General features: G+C 35.4%; 1 protein-coding gene across 1 annotated transcript in view; it reads right to left on the bottom strand.

Moving 5' to 3' along the window:
* LOC109112082 (ras-related protein Rab-6A-like) overlaps positions 1 to 25,846 on the bottom strand; it is a 358,885-nt gene extending 333,039 nt beyond the window's left edge. The window contains exon 1 of the mRNA XM_042758243.1: positions 25,214 to 25,846. Within this exon, the coding sequence (XP_042614177.1) occupies positions 25,214 to 25,283 (70 nt within the window). The 5' untranslated portion in view covers positions 25,284 to 25,846. The remainder of the gene's footprint in view (positions 1 to 25,213) is intronic.
* Positions 25,847 to 26,259: the final 413 nt, after the last annotated feature.

The following is a 26,259-nucleotide window of genomic DNA, read 5'->3' as shown; positions in this document are numbered from 1 at the left end:
CATCCCATCTGTTGTTCAAGGCACTGTGGTGGGAGGTTGACATGAGGCCCAATAAAACCAACCATTACGACGGAAACATTCTGCTGCCCTAAAAAGCTGTTTATTAAGGCATCTTAACCTGCAGGGCCTTACAACACCTCTAGGCTGCCAGATAAAAGTTCTTTCACAGTTAGGCTCAAATGAGTAGATGCCAACAGGAACAGGAAAACACATGCGTAAAGGTCAAAACTTATACCCTCTGGACAAAGCAGCCACACAGACGAGAACACCTGATACACACTTCAGAGAGAAAGATAAATAAAAAAATTAGTGGGCTTTTCAATTAGTCTAATGATATTTTTGGTCAATGAAAAATTAAAAGTATACACAATAAAAAAGGAAAATTATGTGCTACATGGACTGTAATTCTTTATATTCATGCTGGTTCATATGGTTTAAACAAAAAACGATTATACCATTTTCAAGAAAAGTTTAAATTTAAATACTTTACAAGTTGAACTACATGTACGGTATGGTACACAATAATTATTATTTAAAAGCAGGTACAACTTTTTTTCAACAAATTATTTTTTTATATTTTAAAGCGATTTTTATATAATCATTTATTAATAAATATTCATTATGTTTTTGGGGGAGTCACACCACATGCCATTTACAATCTGGAATTAACCTTGCCCTGTCATAATAAATCTGAAATATTTAAAAATACTTGACATAATCATGAAGATCTGTAGGTGTTGTTTTATATGACACAATTTGCTGTTATGTTTTTTCCTTTCATGTTGGTCAGCATTTACTTTTTCTAGTTACATATGAGGCCTTAGAATGAACAATCAAATGTATTTGTGTAATTTTTGAACAAATTATGTCATGTCATTGAACTCCCTCTTGCTTTTATGATTCAAATGCCATATTATCTAAAAAGCAAACAGGACTAAGAATTTGTGCCTAATTAAAACATGGTTGTTGACTAATAAAATAATGTCTGGGTTATTTCTTCAGAGTTTTAGACTGTACGGAGTAGATAACATGTGTGCGGGGGTGAACAGCATCAGCGGCCACACAGCGAGTTTTCCTAGTGGCCCTGCTGGGCGAAAAAACAAGTTTTCTTTTAGGGTATTAAATAAGGTTCTGCAACTATGCTTTTGCCAAAAGACAGATTAATCCGTAAAGGTAATTGGAGAAGCTAATTAAAAAGATTCTGCACATATGGCTCCTGAACAGGATGTGCTTAATATTCGCATTTTAATTCCCATTAAACACTTCTGTCTGGTCAAAAACTTCTCACTTCACGTCGCTTTAACTTCAAGTAATCTCAACATTACCTTTTTTATTACCTTTTGTTGTCATGTAACTTTCAACATACTGAACTGGAACATTGTTCTCTTTTAGCTTGGAGACCACTATATATACATATAGTACATACTATACATACATACACATACATACATACAGTGGGGACATTTTATTTCATTTTGTACGTTTCCCCAATTAACAACAAAAAAAAAAAGTGTAATTTTGTATGCAATTTCTTTATGCAAATCAATCTCTAAACCTTTGGTTGGCAATACGGTACCCTTTCAATCGGTCTTTAATCGTTCAAAATAAACTACCAAAAAATGACAGATCCTTCATTTCTTTGTAAGTGGGCAAAAATTTTTTACCAATCTCTATAAGATAAATTTATATTTTTGATGAATGTTGACCTATGTAGAGGTCAGAGCTCCTCAACTTTACATGCAAGCAATTTAGTCAAAAGTGCATTTAGTGCATTTAAGGTCCGCCGTTCACATTTCAGTCAGTGCATATTTATTATAAAGCCCATTTGAAACCACCAGCTGTTGTGCCGAGTGCGTGTGTACAGTAAATAAATGAGTTTAAGAAGGAGAAATATCAAATATCGAATATCATAGGACATGTTCTTGCATTCAAAATGAGCCAGACACTGAGGAACTGGAAACAGTAGACAGTAATAACTATAGCAATGTTCAAAGACATAGGAGAATGAATTGTAGGTCAAGGACAAAAAGGGTTAAGAGTCAATGACAAAAAAAGAAGGTCCACAAAAAACAAAAGGACAAATGATTTTATTTGGAAAAGTACTCTTTGTATTCATTTTGGTTTCATATGGTTTTAAAAAAAACATTTATACACTATATCCCTAAAGCTGTCATAGTGTACCATTAAGCAAATTGTAATAACATATTATTAAAAAAATATAATCCTTACTTACACCCTCGAATAAATGTGTATCTTGATCCACTATTTTAAAATATTTTTTTTCAGGGTAACAAATATAACACCAATTTTATCAAATATCAATGAATGCATAATTCCTAAACATCATTAATGTTTTTACACACTTACAGCATTGACTCCATAAAAGAACAGAGCCGTAATCCGTCTGCAAGCTTAGTCTCTGATGAGAAAAAAAACAAAAAATGCATCTATAGCCAATTTGGCCTCGCTCCAGACGTGAACAGATGCCACATTCTCTCTGAAGGTGGCGCTTAACATCTCCAAAACAATGACATCTCCTCGCAGTGATCCCTCGCTAAAGCATGCCAAAGAGAAATGGCTCCTGCCTTACACTTCTCGGGGCTTTGCCATCATGCACTCCCCCTGAGACAGACAGCCAATCAGAACCCTTGCGCCACGCCCTGGGACGGCTTCCCGCTTGCCAAGAGATGGATAAAAATAAACGACAGCCGGGTGAAGCGTCTTGGCCCAGCCGCCTCCACACGACACTGGGACGTGAGCCCAACACACCGGAAAGAACCGTACAGCATCAAAAATTCATTAGAGAGAACAGGACAGGAGAGGAGAGGAGAGAAGAAGGAAAGTGATGGCTAAGTGAAGCAGAGGGGGTGAAAATGGGATGTCAGTAGAGACGGTAGATATGGATTTTTGCTCTGTCTGGTGTTGACCCTGAGAGCTGTGAATGTGCAGAGACCACCAAGCACATTAAATTAACTTAAAAAGGTAGGGCAAGTGACAGTCATGCATCATTGTTGGGTGTCCCGCATATTGTTCATTTTCAGCCACCAAACCTTGAATGTAAATGAAAATGCTTGAAGCTCAAACAGAACCCATGATGGCAGGTTTGTACCTTTTTTTTTCGCAAAGTCTAGTTTCACAGGGATTCTTTTGAGCCCCCCCGAAACTCAGAGCCAACTACCGTGCACCCATTCACCTTCACTGACTCGCCCATTGAGATGACCAATATCCTCCAAAGAAAAATGTACTGTCTGTAAAGACCAGCACACATTCATTAGGGAGAGACGAAGAAGAGAAAAGACATTAGATTAGGACATGCCAGTGCAACGGGTTGCTCTCTTAAAAGCTCTAGCAAGCCATGTTTGCATAATTAACTCAGCAATCAGGAAGCTTGCAGTATGTTCTTCTGAAATTATCTTTACCATCCAGTCAGGCATGAACAAAGAGCAATAGACGATGAGCTGTTCCCTGTTCTTTCTGGAGAGGAAACATATATGCAATTTTTCTGTAAGCATTTTGTCTACAAGCAGCTTTGAGCTTCTTTTAAAGAAATTAAAAGTGAAGAGTGTTTTTTGTGACATGCTTACCACAGACGATATACATTATCTGAACAGAGGCAACATTTGTAGGCGAATTTCAAAACAGGCTTCCTAAAGGTCTGATTTTGGCGTGGGACTATGTGTTTATTGGATGGGTCAATATTTGAGAAATTCAATTCCATCTGATGATGCTTGTGGCGGGCAGAAATGACACACTTCACTTTTAACTGTGACAATTTACATAAGTAGATTATGTATCACTGCTATGTTTCTATCCTAACTATAATAAAATTCCAACCCTATTTGCTTTGTGGACTTTAGTCCCATCGCCTCATTCCCTTTGTCCCAGAAATAATCCCAGATTTTCAGTTTTTTTTTGATGTACTGTGAGGTATCGTTGAGCAGGATTTGGAAGACTACTGTATGTAATCCTCTTTCAGCAAAAGGAATGAATGGAATGAGTAAGAAAACATTTCTCCATCCAAGCCCCTTAATGGTCCTCTCAGAACTCAAATGAAGCCTAACGACACCTCTTTAAAAGATCCACCTTCCGTAAAATTCATAAAATGCTTGTTTTATATGAAATAAATAATAAATCACTATATAACATTTGTATATAGTGGGTATGATCTTGTACTTTGACAATATCTGGGTTGTAATTACTGCAGGATTCTCAAGGCCTAATCTCAATTTCTTGTGTAGTATATTATGTAGAACTAAAATCCTGATATCGGAGTAGGACATTGTGAGTTTTACGGTCTCTTGCAATTAAGAATCCAGGCTGGTTTGATGCTGGTGGATCAGCAAAGCCAGTGGGGGCCAATATTGTTCACCAATAAATAGCTAAGCTGATTGACCAGTGACCACCATGGTTTTTTTCTGGTGGTGCTGTTTGACCAAGGAAGTGTTGCTGGTTAAATGATGACAGAATTTTACTTTTTTGGGTGAACTTTAATCTATAGTTAATAGGCCTTGTTAGAATATCTGATGAAAAAAATACCTTAACCCAGCCTAAGATGAGTAGCTGGTTTTTGCAAATTTACATAAACAGAATTTAAATGAATTCAAATTCAAAGAAATTCATATAACCTTAATAAATGGACAAGAAAAAAGGACAGTCAGAACAAACAAGACTTGACAGCCTTATTTGAACGTTTCGAAGGTTTAAAAAAATTTGTATGTATTAAAGACATGTATTTATATGTATTACAGATTTCCATCTTACAGGGTGGAAGAAACTTCATGTCCCAGAATGCAATATCCTGTTATTTGAATCGTAATTCAGTAAATTTCCTGTGCTTTGAATTCAGCTTTCTCTGAGAAGTGGCAGAATCAACTGAAATTAGATATAATGAATTAAAAGGGAATCGATTCTTATTTTCAAAATTTTGCCCAAATTTGCTGTCCAACTAAGCCCAGCATTAAAGTGTGACTCTCAAAATGTGTGACTGTCACCCAAGTATATTTTTTCTTATTCCTTAATGCACTTCTGCTTATTTGTGCTTCTCCAGCAGTTCACTGCCATTCAAGTTACAGGTCAATATTGTAAATTCAACAGACATCAGACACTGGGCTTTGTAAAGGGCAAAGACTTAATATTTCCCACTTGCTAAAAAATAAATAAATAAAAGATGAGATCAGGACCCTTTACTCTATTGCAAACGACTCTCAGCTGAACCATTCACTCTCCAATAGCACATTCTAATGAAGCGTTTTACTTCCCTGGTATCAGGGCAACGCACTCACTAGCAAACACACACCAAAACAGTGACAACGTATTTCAAATATATGACTCCAGAGGGGGTTGTGATTGCCTTGAGAGTGAAGATGGGAGTCATATGTCTGCCATTTGAGTCGGCCAGGAGAGGCTGGCTTAATGTTTCAATGTTTAAATTAGATTCCCTTCAACCACGGCGACTGTGTGACTGAAAACTGAAAGACTCAGTAAAGTGTAACCCTTGAAGCGTGTCCAGTGAGATCAGGTGAGCATGAAACTTTCCTGCTGACACCAGCGGTGCTCTGATAAAGCAAAGTGGCCACAACATGCAAAGCTTACATAAAGAAACAACACCCAGCACATGTCAATGCATCACTGTACAATTGTAAATGATGAAACCCAAGTTCTGATGGTAAAACTCAACAACTAAAATAAGGACAATACATATCACAATTCTACAAGAATACACAGAAACTAGTCCCTCAAATCACATGATGTATTATTCTAGCTGAATAGTTTCAGCACTTAGCCAATGTAATGTATGGAAGGTAAATGTTGTAAACTACATCATTTGGTGGCCATTTTTCCATTAATGGCTTCTCAAAAATAGGCAGTGTATTCTGATGAATAAATTTTTGCATATAAAAAAATATAGAATATAGGAATGCATATAATTTAATTATAGTTAAGCAATATCACATTAACGGCACACACTGGTCTTACACAAAATTTCTATAAAAAATAATTTAATATTGTGAAACTTCCATTTTAGACACAATATTTGTCTATTTTGACAACAAAAATAGTTTGCACACTATAAATATGAAACAAGCAAAAACACAAACAAACAAAAAAACACTGAATATGAAATAAAAATCACAGTTTTACTGACCTTCTTCAAAGACTAATTTGGCTAGAAATTTATTTAATTTTTTTGCCATTCTGGAATATTGTGGCTTACATACATAGCCTGTGTATGTAACCAAACCAGTTTCAAAGCATCTTCGAGCAACACACAAGATATGTTCAAATCGAGCACAAGTGTGAATTGGACTTCGCAGGGTATTCTGTCATTAAGTGAGATTCTAATCCAAGGGAGCAAGCATTCAATTTATAAGGGCACTGCGAATGCATAGGGAATAAGTGAACACTACATCACTTCACCATTTATTGCATATCTCCCCAGTACTGCAAGAAGTTTGACTAAAATAAACACAGTAAAACATTTATGAGACTCCTGTGATTTTTTTTTTGTAGATTAATTAGTTTCTGGTGTGGTTTATACACAGATGTTTGCGGTAAAAGTATGAAAGATGACAGTTACAGTGCGACTATCATGATTAAAGCTAAATATAACCAAACTGTTTATTTTTACAATAAACATCACAACAGACATTTATCACTAGTTTAGTGCTTTCAAACATGATCATTGATATTACTTCAATTAATCCTCTGGCATTGTTCAGTCATATAGACTGGAATTTATTTATTTATTTATTTTTTTAAATTGTAAAAATCGCTACTTTATGGGAATGGTATGAAACTCACTGACTTTTATGGCTATGTGATGGCTTTTATATCACTATGTGACCACAAAAAAAAAAAAAAAAAAAAATCAGGGACTTGCTTCGAAAAAGCTAAATGGTCATAAAAAAAAAAAAAAAAAAAAAAAAAAAAAAATCACACTTGTGTTGTTCGCTGTCAAAAATAAATGGGAAATATGCAAAAATATGAAAATACAGAGATCTACAGAGTGATTGATCTACAGAGATGTACAATCTACAGATCATTCACGATGCAAAAAAAAGTGCACAGCAATGAAGGGCTGGCACTCTAAAATATCACAAGTGCAAAATAGAAACACTCCCCCTACCCCCCACAGACGCACATATATGAACTAGCGTGACTGTAACACACAGCATGTTTTTGCAAATACTGGAAATAAACTCAATAATTTAGCCACAATGGAGTAAAAACACAGACACTAAGGAATGGGTGACACTCTAAAACTTCAAGAGTACAAAACAGACACACACACACTCACTTACACACACTCACAGACACACACACAACACACTATTATACACACACATATGAACTGGTGTGGCTGTAACAATATGGTAAAATTGAGCCAGCACATTCAAATAAGAGGTTGAAATCAGATTGATTAACCTCTGATAAAGCATTCCTGTTCATTTTTGATACATTTTTGCTGAACTCTGATGTTAGGTGTAATAAAATGACTTTCTTTGTGTTCTGGCTTGACTGTAGTAAAATTAATACAAGAACTGACATTTCAAACAAACATTTAAAAAATTATAATAATCTAAAACCTTACAAAAAGTTGTCTTTGAGAATGTCTAAATATACTTACTTTAAAAAAAAAGTATTTATATCTAAAACCAACTAGAGAATTTATAATCGTTTTATATAGAGTTCTATAGGAATCTAGTGTCTAAAACCAGGGGTGTCAAACTCAGTTCCTAGAGGGCTGCAGCCCTGCAGAGATTGGTTCCAACCCTACTCCAACACATATACCATGTAGTTTTCAAATAAACCTAAATGATTAGATTAACTGGATCAGATGTATTTAATTAGGGTTATGTCTAAACTGTGCAGGGCTGTGGACCTCCAGGAACTGAGTTTGACACCATTGGTCTAAACCATGGAATTTCAGAGGTTTTTCGTTTTTTTTTACTCGCACCAGATGGAACTAATCTGCTTTCAAAAATTGGATTTTAAAGGCATTGTCTCTATTTTAACATGAATTACTGCCATAATTGAAAAGTAATAGAACAATTTTAGAAAAAAAAAGTATATTATATTAAATATAAAAAAACTTAAAAAAAAAAAAGCATAAATATTACATAGTACCATGGAATTCTCTCAATATAAAAAATAAACAACAAAAAAAAACAAAAATAAATTAAAAAAAAAAACACTGAAAAAAAAAAAAAAAAAGTTTAATTTCAGGTGTCCGGTCACTTTTGACCGCGAAAAACACAAGTGTGACTCCCAAATGAACAATACAGGTTAATAATGACTTAATACATGGATGTGTTATAATGGATGTGTATACATACATTATTGTCATCATACCCCACACTGATGACGTTGCATGGTGTTCCGAACAATGCATTTTGCCAAGTGAAGAGTATTTCAACAGATATCCCATGTGCAGGGAGAAGTGTGCTCGGTGAACAATGCATAGGGACCCTGTCAATTTGTAAGGCAGCTACTGCAGTGGGGTTTTGAACAAATCATATGTGAATGATTCACTTTTCAAGACAGTCAAGACTGGTATAACAATGTAACCTGCAGTTAAGAATCTCTGAAAAATCCCTACAACTAAATGTACAGTCTGAATGCCAAGCAAAGTGATACAAACGTTAAAAAAAAAAAAAACCATACTATATCAGCACACTCAAAATGCTACACAGAAAGTAATATTTAAAGGAATAGTTCACCCAAAAATGAAAATTCCCCCATTATTTACTCACCCTCAAGCCATCCTAGGTGACATCCTAGAAATATAAAAACGAGGATTTGTAAAGAAAAATGACAGAGGATTTCAATATAAACCAAGAGGACACAAACAAAACTTGGTTCTCGCAAGACTAGCATATTCTCACCGGAGGATATGCTACACCTACCGTAAATCCTACGTCATCTGATGGAACGCCACTCTCTCTCGAGTTAACGGAAAGCTAGAGATTATGGTTGATAAAGTTTTAAATGTGGATACTTTTCTTACACAAATGCATCGATTTGCTTCAGAAGGCCTTTATTAACCCTCTGGGGTCGTGTGGAGAACTTTACATTATGGATGGATGCACTTTATTTAGCTTCAAAATCTCGATCACCATTCACTGCCATTATAAAGCTTGGAAGAGCCAGGACATTTTTAATAGAACTCTGAAAGAAGAAAGTCATATACACCTTGGATGGTTTGATGGTGAGTAAATCATGTAGTAATTTTCATTTCTGGGTGAACTATCCCTTTAAGAATGTACCAGCTGAGCAACTCTCATTGAGATGAATGCAAATGCTGTTATTATAGATATATAAGTATTCTAGACCTTACTCTAGAAAGGCCAAATCCATAAAACACAACACTCTCATTAAACAGACATGTACACATGTTTACCTTTTCTAAAGAGACTTGTGAGAGGGCAGAGGAGAATTTCTACTCCCACTGAAGCTGAATTATTGATGTCTCCTCATTTTAAATTTGGCAGCAGAGGTGGGCACACATTTTATTAACATGGGCAAACTGATCTGTAAGAGATTTGAGCAAAAGAACACCTAAACTGTGCGCAGCACAACCCTGCCGAGTGTCATGCAGGACATGCAAGGACACATTCCAAGAGCACAAGACAGGAAGGATTAAATATGAAAGGCATTTTTATTTCCTTCTTTTCTTTTTAATAAGACCCTTTTTCATTCTTCTCAAACTGATGACAGCAAAAATATCTGACAGGTTTTAGACATGAATCAAATTACAGGATACATCCTAGACAGGGTGGTAATTATACGGAGAACTTGCGCCAGGCTCTGTGGAGCGATTCTAGCCCTCCTCCATATCTCTGGAGTCCGTGCGTCATAGAAAGTGACGTCCCGTTCAGTGCAGCAGTGCTGAATATTGCATTTCTGTCTCCTACTCTTTTTTTTTTTTCTTCCACCAACATGTGTGTCTTTCTGACACTTTCTCTCCGAGCTCTCTTCCCTGCCTAGTTTCTTAACTCTCTAGAGCTAACTCTAGTCTTGTCTAGTTTGTGTCTAGTTTATGCAGTGACGCATTGCTGTTGAACTTAGCTCCATCTGTTACAATCAACCCTGCAGCTAAGACCTTGTAAATGGCCTCCTTGTGTAATGGTTGCCTCCTCGCCCCTAGCGGAGCCTCCCCATGTGTGCTGAACCCATCTCCGTCTGCAGCCCGATGGCTCTCTGACCAGGGCACACCACCTACAGCTCATTATCAAGGTAACAAGGTGGATGAAGGTCAGTCAGAACGCTCTGAGCTTTCCTCTCTCATTGACTAAGAGTGACTATCATTTATTATACTTGAGCACTGAGCACCACTTTAAAATGGTTTGTGCCAACAAATTAAACAAATTAATCACTTGAGAATAGTTGCTTTGCATTTGTAATTAATGTTTTGATCACTCAATATACAAACATCTATTTAATAAATGTACACAATGTAGGCTGCCAATACACATGATATTTTATTACGAATATTTATAATACTCTAAAATAATTACAAAAAAAAGATAATTCATAATACATGAGGATTGGACACAACTGTAAATTATTTGCTGGCATTTATTATTATTTTAACACCAACAACAATATATGAATAATATTATTATCATAATAGTGATAACAAATTATACACAAAGCAGGCTATATATTCATATCATATTCATAATATTAGACTGTTTTAACAGTGTTTTATAATAAGTAGTTTTTTTAGTCAGCCTAAAATCATATAAAACCATCATAAAACTTGTTTTCTGCTTGTTTTTGTTTGTTAGTTTTTAGTGTTATATTTAGACTATTAAATTTAGTATTATGCATTGCTAATAAAATATTGTACAAATGTATTTAATTCAGTAAATTTACATAAAGCAGGCTGCTGATAGTACTTTATTATTAATATTCATAATCTTAGACTGGTTTAAAAGTGGTTTATTTTTATTATTAGCTTTTTGGTATCCCAGTTGACCTAAATTTAGCAAACCAGACCGGCCTGACCAGGAAAACTATCTGTCCCCACACCCCAAAGGTAGTTTGCTGGTCTTAGCTGGATTAAGCTGGTCTAGGTAGTTTCCCAGCAAAACAGATCTGGTGTTCATCCGGTTTTGTTATTTCAAAACACTCCTCAACACAGGATGATTGCATCTTGTAGATTTCAGGCCTCATGTGAAATGCACAGGTTGTGCTATGTGCAACAGAATTCCCAAACAGCAAGTCAATCAATAAATTATTCAGCTGTAATTGGTGTCAGAGGCCTGTCAATATCAGCAGCCAGCAGAAGCAGCCGAGTCACGCCTCACATTAATCTGCTGCTCCGAGAACCATAAACCCTCAGAGTACTGACTGACAAGGCTGCCAACTTCTGCCATCACACAGATCCCAGTTTAAGATGGAAATCATCCAGGTAGCATTTTAATTAGTTACAGTCTGTTTGGATAATTTAACAACACCTGTCTGTCAATAAAACTCTTTACTTTACTTTATGACCCTGCTTATATTCTTTTGAGGTATAAACACAAACCTAATGCATTCTAGTTGCCTAAAAAAACAGATGGCTTTAAAAGAAAACAGGTGTCCAATCAAAAAAGTATAAGCCCACACAAAATGTACAAAACTTCACTGAACTTCTCTGACGTGATGAATTCTATTTCATTTTAACCACTTATTTATTTTTTTGTCAAGACTGGTTTAAAAAACATTGTGCATGCCGAGTTCTTTCTTGTGGGTCACTGCTAAAAAGCAGCTCACTGAAAGGCACATCAGTCAATGCCACTGGTGCGCGAGCACACAATTTGTCACTGAGGTACATAAAAACTGAAGAGCACTCAAACTTACAGATGACCAGCACGCTGATCCAGGGAATTCAATTACATAATCATGTATATTGAAAGAATAAAAGCCGGCCTATTAGCCTCACTAATAATGAGTGAGGGAAAAACACATTACAGCTGCTATTCAGTTCTTTCTTCACTAGGCCTGGGGAAGAAGATACCACCAAGGCAAAAGAAAGGAGAAGAAAACCCCAGTTTAACAGTGAAAACACACACACACAAAAAAAAAACTGCTTGCTCCTCTAAGGGAGACCCTGCACTGAATGCATTATCATGGATAAAAAGGAATGAAAATGAAGGCTGAGGGAGACTGTGGATGCGTGCTTTGATATTCAGCTTCATGTGGAGATGTGATAAACATTTTTCTTTTCAGTTGTCTCTAGTTGATTCCTTGCTAACAGTCCCAGTTGATTTTAGAGTGTGTTAATCTCCAATAGAGCCAATATGAGCCATCGAGGCAGTTTAGCACAGCTGTGACTCAATCTCTCCCACACACACACACCTTTCTTAGGCTCATCTGATAGTGAGTTCAGACACAGAATGGAGCGACGAATGGAGGATGTGTTCCCTTTCCTTAAATCTCCTGAAATTAGGATCGTACACAGCTTTTTTACCGCAGATTTAAAAATTCACAGAGAAATATTATATTAGTCTTTCAGAGCTTCGGTTTCTAAATTTTGGTTCATTTAAGTATTAACTTTGTCTCAGATGTTTTTCCTAAAATAAAAATAGACACAACTGAGACAAATGTTGACATACACTAAAACAACAAAGAAATTAATAAATATCGCACAGCTTTGATATTTTGATAGTGAAAGAATGTAATGAGTTGAATTTATATTATGAGATATTATGAGATTACCAGGGTCTTTTTGAGAAAAAGCAGGGGAAAAAATTCAGCGAAAAAAAAGCATAAATGTCCATTAGGTTTCCATTTAATATATCATAATTCACAATTAATTATTACAAATACACTATACTATAGTTCAAATGTTTGTGGTTGGTAAGATAACTTGACTTGATAAAATGACTTCCTGTGATTCAGCAGCAATTCCTCCAGTGTTTGCCGCATTTTCCTATGGAATTTTACAATATCCTCCAGATTCAGTGCTCAGTTATTAAAAATTCTTATTATTACCGATGCTGAAAACAGTTTTTTTGAAGTTTTTTTTCTTCTGCATTTTTTTTAAAGAACTGCATTTATTTGAAATATAATTTGTTTTTGCAACAATTTATTGCCTCCTTGGTGAAAAAAAAAAAAAAAAAAAGAATTTCTTTGAACAATATTTTACTGTCTTTAAACTATTTAACTTTTGGTTTTTAAGTTAAAGAAAAATAACCAAGACCATTCCTTTAAAAAGATACCATTTTTTTATTTTCTAGGAATCACATAAAATCATAATATATTAATCAACAACTGTTTTCAACTTAAACTCATTTCTAGTCTCTCAACAAGTCTCTTATTTCTGAGGTGCAAAGGAAATAGTCAGTTGGCCTACTGCACAGCAGCACTGCACCTCCCTGTGCCCGTGGTGAGGAAAAGAGAGTTCATCAGACTGTCTGGAGAGTCAGAGAGAGAAAACAAAGGAGGTGAGCACAGGGCAGGCCCTGCTGACTTACTGATGGAGGGCTGATCTAGAGAAGCCAGATGAAGGAGAAACTAAACACCAGCAGCCTGCTGGATTCACTGGAGTGAGACAGAGCTCCACGCTGGGAAAATGACACTTTTCCTCAACAATGACAGCAGCTCTGGGATACTGCTCAGCCATCTGAATAGTCCTCATTTTGACGAAGCCTGTCCAAAAGCTTGACTGTAATGGCTACAATTCTGTCCATTTTGCAAAAAGAAAAAAAATGTGCATAGTTATGTGCATAGGAAAGCTTAAATGTGTCCCTACAGATTACCGCCAAAATAAAAGTGCTATGGTTTAACATTTGAAAGCAAAGAAAAGCAAAGAAAACAACAGACATTATTATAATTACTATTATTATTATTATTATTATTATTATTATTAAATACTCATCATTTTGGCTTGACTCACACAATCATGCTCAGAACCTGGAGCTTTTAACTAAAACTAATTAAAATTCACAAAAAAACTAGTTTGAGATTAAACGATAATTGGCAGACCACCTGCAGTTACCACCACGAACCCCCTTTTAAAGATCTTTGATCTGAAAAATTCTTCTAATCTTGCACCATCAAGAAAACACTCCGTGTTCATGAAATCCACCAACAGTGAAAAAGAGTGGTTAAACTATCACATTCACTGATTTGCAAACAGGCATAGGGCGGCTTATTTTAATTATGTTTCATAAATTCCCTTGCCTCTTTCTATATTCCACATTCCTGCAATTATATTATGCAGAGAGAGATTTATGAGCCCCAGCACACTACAATATCTAGCTTTCCAGCAAAGATTCTAATAAATGCTAACGTATCAGTCTTAAACGATGAACCCACACTGTGTTAAATCAACAGAGTTTATTCCAGCACTTATTGCTGACTTTATCGAAATGTAATACTATGAGATTTCATCATTAATGTTTTTACATCCATATTCTGATAAAAATTAAAACCTAAGATGTTCCATAAAAACACAGTAAAGTTGTATATAAGTCAACAGTGCCTTCAGATTTTGATGGTATGTACAAGGCCTTATCAGAGTGGTATAACACCACCACTGTCTCCAGACAGCAGCACCAACACTGTGCCATAAAAGTAAAAAAGAGAGGTACAGCTTGCTATCAATTACTGGGCGTTACATGGCAGCTGAGTCAGTCAATAGCAGATCAAAGCTGCCAGGGATCCGCTTCCTCCGATCCATCATACAGCAACACAATGGCAGGATTGAGCAATGAGATGTGAAATGAAGAAGACAGAGTTATCTCCAGATCCAGTCAATGTGAATCCTGGCCTTCTAGCAGTTTTTAACTTCCCATAGCACTTTAAAAAAAACACATTAAAAAAAAAAGACATGCAGACGGTGCATTCCCTCCACTTTCACAAACCGAGAGCACTTTCACAATGCAGGTGTATTGGTAAAAACATTTTAAGTCTTTACATTGGAGCTTCTTTGGGACAGCTCTTTTAACTTGGTGTCTCGCCAACCTGGCCTTCCAAGTTCAGTTTCTACTGCAGAATGAAATGTCAAAGCTCTATTCACGATAAAATGAGCCTGACTTGGCATACAGCACCAAATGTATTTGCACCGCCAGGATAATTCAGTGTTGAAAAAATGATATACAAACAACAAAAGACTCGAAAAGAATAACAAACAGATGCCTGAGGATTTGCAGGTCCAACGCTCAGTTCTCCTCCCTAGCATACAAATTCTCAACATCCTGCGCCCTTGCAGTCATTTAAATTTTAAGAAGCAGGTTGGTGAATTATTGCCGGCAGTGAGCTGGGAGTTTTTCTTGTTCAGTGTAACAGTCCAACAGCACTGTGCTGCTTTATCAGCACAACTCAAGCAGTGTCTATAGGGCACCTGATAGGACTTACAGACTGACCCCATGATGTATCACTGAGTTTGTCACATGGCTTGAATGGAAGCCCTGACTGCTTTGCTCCAGGCCTAAAAACTTCTGACTTCACTGCACCACAACTGAAGTGAACTCAAACGAAGGAAAAAGAAAGTCCAAAGCATTCTGAGCAAATAGCAAGCCTCTGCACTAATAATGAATTTGACATAACCATCCATCAATGAAGATAAAAAGAACAGCATCATTTTGAAACAGAAATCTTTCTGTAATATTATAGATGCCTTTATTGTTAATTTGATAAACTGAATCCATCCTTGCTGAATAAAAGCATTAATTTCTTTCAAATAAAAACTAAAAATAAATCTTATTGGATCCATACTTTTGAACTGACACTAATATATAATATAATATAATATAATATAATATAATATAATATAATATAATATAATATAATATAATATAATATAATATAATATAATATAATATAATATAATATAATATAATATAATATAATATAATATAATATAATATAATATATCTTAAATAAACCAACACTATATATTTCAGGTACTGGAAATAACAAACCCCAAATCAGTCTCGTTACCACTCCCTATTACTAAGGCATGATATTTAATCAATATTTGACCAATAAACAGCTTTATGGATTATATGTGGACTATAAATGCTATAACAACACACACACACACACACACACACACACACACACACACACACACACACACACACACACACACACACACACACACACACACACAAGGTTTGTTCATGCACATGAGGATAAGAAGATACATTTGTATTTTTGTCTTCCACATTTAAATTAAGAACAGCACTAAATATCTACTAAAAATGTATGACTGATCCAGCTAGGAAACAATAGGTAGCTACACCATCCACCCTTTCTTACCCATAACATTTACCTCAGGATACCTCCACAGAAAAACTCACCCTGGTTATGCAGTTCCTGACCTCCATCTCAGGATCAATACGCTGCTCCACAATGGGCTTGGTCAGCAACTGGCATTAAAGGAAGAGTTCAACCAAAACATTGTGCCATCATTCATTCACAGTCATGTCTTAACACATCTGTATGACTTATTTTCTTCTGAGGAGCATTTACCTTTGGCTTCAGAAGATTTGATATACAACACACAAGCTGCACGGATGATATGATGCTTTTACATCATTTTTGAAGCTCAAAAGCATCTGTCCACATTTGCTTTCATTGTGTAGAGAACACAGTAGCACAGTAGCACCTCTTAATGTGGACATGACCACACTGCACACATCAAATGCAGAGCATTCAAAACTCATTACTAAACTCATTATTATTCATTATGCATGGTACTACGGTAGGACTTAATTGGGCATATTTGCCATCTGCAAAATTAACAAGAGCCAGAACTTAGGTTCACCTGCCAATGAGACAAGAAAGGTTAATGCACTGCCATTCTCTCTTTCCGATGTAGTGTTGCAGGAGAATCTCCAGAAGTGCACTTAGTTCAACCAAGCAAGTGTAAATTCCATAAATCCATTTAATCTCAGATAAGGTCGACTAACAGGTGTGTATAAACATCTTTCTGTGGAATACTGGGAAGAGGAAGTTGCTAATGGCCTTTTTTTTCGTGCAGCAATATCAATCCTGCACATTGGAAGAACCCCACCAAGGCATCTGAATGCCTTGACACCTTTCCAAGTAAGATAACTCATCAAGATCCCATAAATAAAACCAGTAATCATGAATTTATAGAGCTCCTCGCCCCTACTTAGTGATTGCGTGTTCTTTGAAATATAAATTACTGTTTTTGCACCGAGCATTGAAGGGAGAAGCAAAGAAATGTGTTTGAGGTCAAGCTGAACTTATCAAGGATAAAAACATGAGGGAGTACAGTGGCATGAAATAGATTTTGATGCATTCCATTTAAGATGATTTTTTAAAAGGTGAAAAGAAAAAGGCATTTTGTTTTCATCTCTTTTTCTGTGCTACATGTAGTGCAGAATTGATGAAAAAAATAAAATGTTCAAATCAGTTCAAATAACTTAAAGGTGCATATTGTTCTCTATCAGAATTTCTGTAACAGAAAAGGGGGTATTTCATTTTTCCAATTTTAGACCACCTTATATAGTTTCTTGTGGTATAATACCATTTCCACAACTATATATATATAAAAAAAAAGTAAAATAAAATATATAAAAATAAAAATATATATTACTATAAATCTAAAAATGTACATTAATTATTTTTATAACAACTTATATTATATTATTAGACATTTAAAAACAGATAAAAAAATCATTATAAAATATATTATTATTTTTATTATAATGAATATTTTAAGTTGAAGTTATTTTTACACTGATTAATTTCATCTGGAATGTTTTCACAAATTTCTGATACAACAAAATTATAAAAACCACACAGTTTCAATGGGGAAGGATGACTGGAGCAAAGCAGCTCATTGATTGGACACTATTATACCACAAAGGTAGACTTTTGGAGGTCATTTAGCTCAAATGATACGGAGTATAAAATTTAAAAAAAAATGAGCTGGGGTGGGGAGGGTAGTAGAGAGAAAATATTCAAGGGAAAGTAATAGAAAAAAAAGACAGAGGAAACAATGATCAACAGAAAGAGAGCAGATGAGACAAAGAAAACTTGCTTGTGAATCTCATTAGGATTCAGGAGGGCATGTGAACATTAAAGAGAGTGCTGAGAGAGAGAGAGAAAGGCTTGCAGGGGTGGTACTGGTAAAGCTAACCCATCACCAAGGGGTGATTTATAAATAGAGAGTTTTCCATTTGTGCATAGGGCTGAGAAGAAAAAAATAATCTAAAGATATGATGAGAAATGAAACTAAAAAGCATCAAAGATCAGTGAGAATATGGAAGGTTGTAAGTAATGGTATTAAAAAATATGCTTCTCTGCATGCATGCTGTTGCTGACACACTGCATACAGCGTTTGATCACAGTCCTGCATGTGCTACACCTGGGAAAGAAAATCAAAGCTAAATGGTTTTTAATAAATATTATATTTTTAGAAGTTTAAATTACAAGTTTAAATGTATTTAAATTATTCAGCCTGAGTTGAGAATGTTCCAACAATCATTTTGTGTTTCAACAAAAACAGAAATCTTGACATTTAATACAAATGAGTTCAAATAAAAAAATAAATCAATTAAAAAACATTGTTTTCTTCCAAAATTCTACAAATTATTTAAGGTTTTAATAAATAAATAAATAAATAAATAAATTCAGATATCAATCCATTTATCAGATTATTGGATCCACTGTACACTACCCTTCAAAAGTGTGGTGTCAATAAGTTTTTTTTTTTAATGTTTTTAAGTATAACTATTTTCTATTTTAATAGATTTTAAAACAATTTATTCCTGTGATGACAAAGCTGAATTTTCAGCAGCCATTACTTCAGTCTACACTGTCACATGATACTTCAGAAATTATGCTAATATAATTTTGTGCTGTAGAAACATTTCTGATTACTATCAATGTTGAAAACCATGCTACATTTTTTCCCAGGATTTTTCTGATGAATAGTAAGTTCAAAAGAACAGCATTTTGTAAAATTATACATGTCTTTACTGTTTCTTTTGATAATTTTCATGAATCTTTCCCAAATAAAAGTATTAATAATATACTTATCTATTTATAATATTATATTAATATTAGATAAATATTACTTAAGTAAAAGAAAGAAAGAAAGAAAGAAAGAAAGAAAGAAAGAAAGCTAATATGACTATAAAACAGACAATTAATCTGATGAGCGCAAACATATCAAAAGATGTCCTTTAAAATCTTGATTCAAACACATTTCATAGTCTTTCAGATTGCCTTGACATTTATTGACACATTAATGTGGCAACTCTTGCACTGCTGAGTGCAACAAGGGAAGTTTTAAACTGTTATATCATGCAAATAAAGATAAACAGTGGCTGTACTCACTGACCTTAAACAGCTGTTATACATACACCTTACAACTAAGTTCATTAGTTTGAATGATCTTAAACAAACCCATCTGAAAAAAGAAGCTGATTTTGTTAATATGGTGCCTTCATCACATCTGAAAAATTTAGGAAGGTTAGGTTTAACTCTGTGCTATTATCTTAAAAATCTCGAGCAAACGTCAGAGTGAATCAATAGACAGAATAAATTAGACTTCTTGTGGTACGCGCTAACCCTGACCTGCTGTGTGAGTGTACAGCAATACTGGTTTCATTTTCTCAGAACCCTGTTGCCTGGAGACATGCTGATTGACGCATTTGCTCGCTCTCTGAGGGTGTCTATGAGCCGATCCAAGCCTGTGCTACTGGCTCAATGAGTCAGCAAAGTTATGTGGGCTACATTTTAGCATCATTTACAGTGGTCTGTACTATAATAATCAATTTAAGCCACTCAACTTCATTTAGTGTTGACTAATCCAAACCAATTAGAGGTCAAATAAACAGCTGATATTTTGGGTTGATGGATGTGGGATATCAAACTGCAGGCTGCCTACTGGTTAGGCAACTATGAGTAAATGTGAGTAATCAGTGTGAGACACTCTCATGATAACAGCCTGTTTCATTATTCTGAGACAGGAAGTTAGCACTTGGCAGAAGAACACTTCCTCAATGTGTACAGACTTCACAGACCACAAAATTACAAAATTGGACTCGTCGGCTCAATTCAGCAGCCGAAAGGTTTTTAGCTAAATATGTTAATTTCCTAATGTCCACACCGGAAATACAGAGGATGGCCAGTGAATTAGTAGGAAACAAACAGAGATTCATTCAGTACTTATTCAGCAGCTACGTTAAGCTTTATAAATATTAGCTCCTCCCTCTGTTATTGTAAAGTAGATAGATAGATAGATAGATAGATAGATAGATAGATAGATAGATAGATAGATAGATAGATAGATAGATAGATAGATAGATAGATAGACTGATGATTTTTTGGCGAGCGTTGGTGACAATATAAGAGACTTCTTTAAAAAAAAAAAAAAAAAAAAAAAAAAAAAAAACACATTAAAACAGTAATACTGACCCCAAAGTGTTTTTTCACAAAAAAAAAAAAAAGCCAAATTATTATTATTATTTTTTTTTTACATAGCTTAATCCCAGAGTCAGTCTGTTCAGACTGCATTCTTGCAGTCTTTTATACAGACTCAATGGGTGGTAAAGGCTCCCAAACTCCCCTAATTCTTAACACCGCCAACATAATACAGAACTCCCACATGACACTCCTCCAGACGGCTGTATCAGAGCTCTGTGGGCTGGAACATGGTGACTAGTCACTGTTTTTTTTTTTTTTTTTCCTCTCTCTCTCTCTGCCATTTCCGCTTTCCTCAACCCAGTCCATGCCATTAATAAAATGACGGCCTCTAAACAGCCAGGATTCATGACTGCAATTATATTCAACATGCAGCAAGTGAGGAAATATAGCTAACACGGAACCAGTCAAACTAGCTGCATTTACCTAGCTTAAGTATGTCTGGAACCAGGTAGGAGGACATTATAAAAACGAGACATGAAAGCTTTAGAAAGTGGCGAAGTGTGTGCTGCAGAGTGATAATGCTCCACTATCTTCCTCATTCTGACTTGAGATGTGTTCAGAGTCCTACTTTCTCTTCAACCCCAACCAGGAACCTAAAGTCAGAACAGCTCTCATGTGTCCTGCGGGGAGAGTTAGGATGGTGTGTGTGTGTGTGTGGGGGGGGGGGGGGGGGGGGTGTTGGGGGAAGAGGGGTATTCAGCACCTTGGACAGCTTCTTGCAAAGCCTCCCCAATCCGGATCCATTTAAATGAGATATATGAGCGGCATCGTTCTCCTTTCCACACTTTGGATTATCTTCATTTACATGCAGTCCCTATACTTCTCTACTATCTCCGTTTCCATATTGCATCTATCCACTGACCAAATTTTACATCCCTTCACTTTTAATATCTCAATCAAGTAATCACCCGCACCTGCTTAACAAAATGCTGCCCATGCAAACTGGCCACTCAAAGTGCAGATGGGACTCGTGTATATTTCAATTGCTGATTGCTGGTAATGACTATGCATTTGCAATGTGTGTGGTAATTAAGAAATATGCTGACATTAGCAGTCTTGGGCCTGAAAACATTATACTTTACACTGAAAGGAATATGTTTATACACATTTGGCAGACAGGTGAAATGTGCACTCAACAGCATTCAACGCAGTGTTTGTGTGCACTGGCATCAGACCCCAAGGAATTGGTCTACTGCATAGTGATATGCAAATATGTTCTAGTTTTGAATCTTAGGAGCCATATTTGATTCAAAAGCTGCAGTGAAGGTGAAGAGCATCAGTAAATGCTGCCTAAATGTATGCTTTGTTCCTGACCCAAAGCAATCAGAAGACTTGAAACATACTGTCACATACTTGTATGCTGCTTTTATTGAGCTTTTTTTGTCCTTTCAGATATTGACCTCCCATGATCATAATGAAATGTCATTGTATGAGAAAGATGTTTGTGAATTTGTGTTCCACTTGTTTGAAACTGAAGGAATGAAAAGGAAAAAGTATATTTTTTTTCTTTTCATCATATATTTTTAAGGTTCAAATTTACACACACACACACACACACACACACACACACACACACACACACACACCCTAACACAAAAAAAATGTATATATATATTTTTTTTAAATCCATATAATGAAAATCAATGGGAAAGTCAAAAATCCATATAGTGAAAGTCAATGGGATCCAAAACAATGCATAATAAATAAATGTAAAAAATTCATTTTGGGTGAACTATCCGTTTAAAGTAGCACAATACTGAACAAAGGTTGTACTGTAGCCTCCAAACTAGGATCCATTAAAGTTTGGTGTACATTTCAATTATGCATTAACATTCTAATGAGGGCTTTTCTTATCTTTCAGATGTGTGCTGATGTGCATGGAAAGGGCAAAAAGAGCCATTAAAAAGAGTTAAAGAGAAAAATCAATGCCATGTCTCAAATTGCTCTACAAATGGTTGCATTAAGTGTCTCTAAAGAAAATAAGAGGCAGAGAGAAAGAACACGTGGAATGGACCATTGCTGCCCGTCCTCAACATTAACAACACACATATTGACAATATGTTCACTGGCAAATGTTGTAATCAGAGACTGCATTTGCCTAAATCAGTGACAGGGATGCAAACCAAAATAATAATAATAATAATTTATGAACTAAAGTGTAACATGGCTGATATTGTCTGATACAGAACAGGGTACCGTAGTTTACTGTTGTTATCAGTGATACTGGGTAACACACACTTCACTGTCTGTACCGGTCAATATGAATCCTCTCAGCTTATCTCTCCCTTAAGTCACAGGCGGCACATTAAAGCCTTTCTGCAGTAATTGCAGCTGTCTTGGAGGCTTTCAATAACTGGATGGCTCTGAGTATGAGCCAGCACATCACCTGCTTCAAAAAGGACTGTGTTTAAGCATGTCATGATTGACAGACAAAAGGTTTTAACCCCTGTGCTGTGCTGAAAATCCTTTACCTAATTTGGTGTTACGGTCAAAATTGTCTGGCCTATTAAAAAATGCTTGTAAATCTCTCATTATGCTACAGCATATTTTCATCAAATCTTGGATTCAATCTTTCTGTCATGTTGTTTTCTTTCAGTTAGCACAGGTTTTTTATTTCTTTTTGGAACCGACTGGTCATAGGCCTCATTGATCTGAGCTTAAACACCTTTTTATTATTTGTGTATAATTTTGACAATATTGTCTCAAAAACTGAGATGCATTAGCCCAGATCAATAAGGCCTCAATTAGTTCCAAAAAGAAATACCAAAGTGCTAATAAAACAAGAAATAAAAACAAGAAACAAAACAAGCTGATAAAAATATTGAATCCAATATTTGGTGATAATATACCATAACAAGAAATTCACAAACAATTTTTTGTAGGCCGATCATTTTTGACAGGGAACACAATGGGGGGATGTTACACCAATACGTTTTTTTTGTACCAAATAAGTACAAAAATTCTAAATTTTTTTTTTTTTTTTTTTTGAGAAGTTGTCATACCCTCTATGAGCAAAGTAATTAAGTTTTAGTCCAATGTGATAACATTAATTTGCATTTTTTTGGGAAAACTAACATTTTCTCTGGTTCAAAATGACCGGAACACAACATCAAGGCTTTTGTCAGCAAATACAAACTCTCCTGAATTTATAATTTACAACAGATTAATTAAACTGAATTAGAAAATTTAAGGATAAAAATAGAACATAATAAAATTAAATTCAAATGTTGTGGTCATTTAATAATTTCTTCAACAAGGGCACATTAAATAGATCAAGTGTATCACAAATATCACCAAAAGCACTAAAAGCATTAAGCAGCACAACTGTTTTTAACACTGATTATAGGAAATTTAAATTATTTTTAAATGATATTTAAATGATTTCTAAGAGATCATGTGACACTGATGAAAATATCAAGAATAAAGTACATTTTAAAATATATTCAAATGGAAAAGTTCTTTTAAATCACAATAATACTGTTTTTACTATTTTAGCATAAGAGACAAACATTTTAAAACTTGAAACTTTTAAACAGTACAGTGTGCATATATAAATATTCTCTCTAATTTTACTGAAGAAAATGTGGAATTCTTTGCAGTGATAAAAACTCTGCTGCCGCAGCCTAACAAGTTGAGACTTTATGGAAGTAACGACTGGTACAGATCCACAAGCTGATACACATTCTGCATGGTGATCATCAACAAAACCCAGAGAAATCCACAAAAAGCTGTGAGGAGGGTCTTTTTGCTACTTCACAACATCTCTGAAAGGCTTCAGATGGAGACAACAAAATAAAGCCGGGATCAGAATCCCTGGAGAGAAGCAGTGCCTCTGTACCATGGCAGCATCCATTGTTTACTCTCAGAGTGTGAATCATACTCTCCGCAGCGCAATCCCAGACTTACGTCCCACAGATCTGAGGACAGCTAAGACATTCTGGAGGCTCAATTGTCTGATAGGAGGTTTTGAATGACGACAGGGGGCAAAATGTGAGGGGTAATCAGAGCTGAGTTGCCCTGCTAAACATTAACTTACTTAACCTACTCAAATCACTTGAGCGATGCTAGGACTCATTCAACCATACCAAAGGATAACTGAGCCAGTCATCACTGTGATCATAGAGAAACAATACCAGGCAGAGTCTGCAGGCTGCAGCTACACAAGTTCTCTCAATGGCACACACTGGGTGTGTCTCAACAACCAGATTATTTATTTATTTATTTATTTATTTATTTATTTATTCATTCTGTTCTGTAAGTTCACAAGCTAAATTTTACACAACACTGGAGTCTCCAAATGAATTCAAATGGGCATTTATGAAACTTTAATACCGTCTTGATTGTACATTATTAAAAACACCAGAGATTTAGACGTTTGACTGCAGTACATAGCCCTTCACTGGATTAAATTAATTAATTAAAGCATTAAAGCAATACTATGAAATAAAAAAAATAAGTCTTTAAACTTGATAACATTTTATTATTATTATTATTATTAGGCTATTATTTAAATAAGTGGCCCATTTGCCATTTCAGCAATAAATATCTGAAGGACAAATACAAATACAAAAACCACAAAAAGGCTGATAAGAGCGTTTATTTATCAGGAAAATGTAACTTTAATGAAATGAAATGTGAATCCCATAACACATCAATTAAAATGCCACACTAGATCCACTGGCCTATGAATTCGATGTTTAATAAAATGTTATCATCGTGTTCAAGTCAAGCAGGTGTATACAGATGCAAGTAAAGAATCAAAAATAATGCTTGTTATTAAAACTTCCCTTGGCAATTCCAATATGACACTCACCGCTTTGCTCTCCAAGAAAGACGAGTTTGAATTTCCTTAAAGGGTTTCCAAAGTCATTACCCACAGACATGTTTGAGGGCTTGTTTTTTAACAGCGTGTTCCCACCGGCGTAAATGTCTGGATGGGGCAGCGCGATGGAAAAAGCGGCGCTCCTGTGCGTTTGGAAACGGGAATGCTGCACTGGATCGGCTGTCAGGATTAATAGCGGCTGCGCATGCGCGGCCTCACCTCTCTCTCTCTCTCTCCCCCTCTCGCTCTCACGCACATACAAGACGTAATGCTTTATCAACCCACGGAGCGTGACGTCTACTGTATCAACAATGACGTCATTTCGTATCGCCCACTAGAGAGTCTATATAGATCTATGTTCAAATACCGGCATACTTTGACACTGCTTGAATTATTTGTTAATTGGGTGGTGCCTGGGGTTCAGCAGCGGTTAAATCTCAGAGCTGGTAATTCCCAAACAGGGGTACTGTCTGTAATATGTGTACCCTAGGGGGTAGCCTACTTAGGGGGTTCCCGGGGGTACTTGGAAAGAATTCCCAATTTTGGTAATAAAAGAGAAAACGAAAAGATTACAATAACCAACAAATTACTGACAACTTATAATTGTTTAAGTTTGGTAATTTTGTTTGCATAACTTGTATAACAAGCAACTTTGAAAGTATTAATGATGATGCTATATTTACTATCCAGTATATGTGTTGAAACAAATTTGACAACCCCCAGATACAATAAGTGCATGTCCTAAAATATTTATTTATTTATTTTTATTAATTTATTATTATTATTATTACTGTATTATATAGAGCAAAATGGGCTGTGCCATTAGTGTTCTTTGTTATTTCATTTGAGCTGAAACTACGTGCACTGAAATCAGAAGTTGGCAAATCATAATTAGCCTATAGCTTTTTTTCATAATAGACATAAAGGGTCATTATTGTGAGATAACAGTTGTAATTATGATATATTAAGTCATCATCATGAGATATAGTGTCAAAATTGTGAGATAAAAAGTCAATTATGGAAAAAAAATCTAAATT

The sequence above is a fragment of the Cyprinus carpio genome, chromosome A6 (assembly GCF_018340385.1).
Source record: "Cyprinus carpio isolate SPL01 chromosome A6, ASM1834038v1, whole genome shotgun sequence".
Classification (NCBI taxonomy): Eukaryota; Metazoa; Chordata; class Actinopteri; order Cypriniformes; family Cyprinidae; genus Cyprinus; species Cyprinus carpio.
This window is presented reverse-complemented; position numbering and strand designations above follow the sequence as displayed.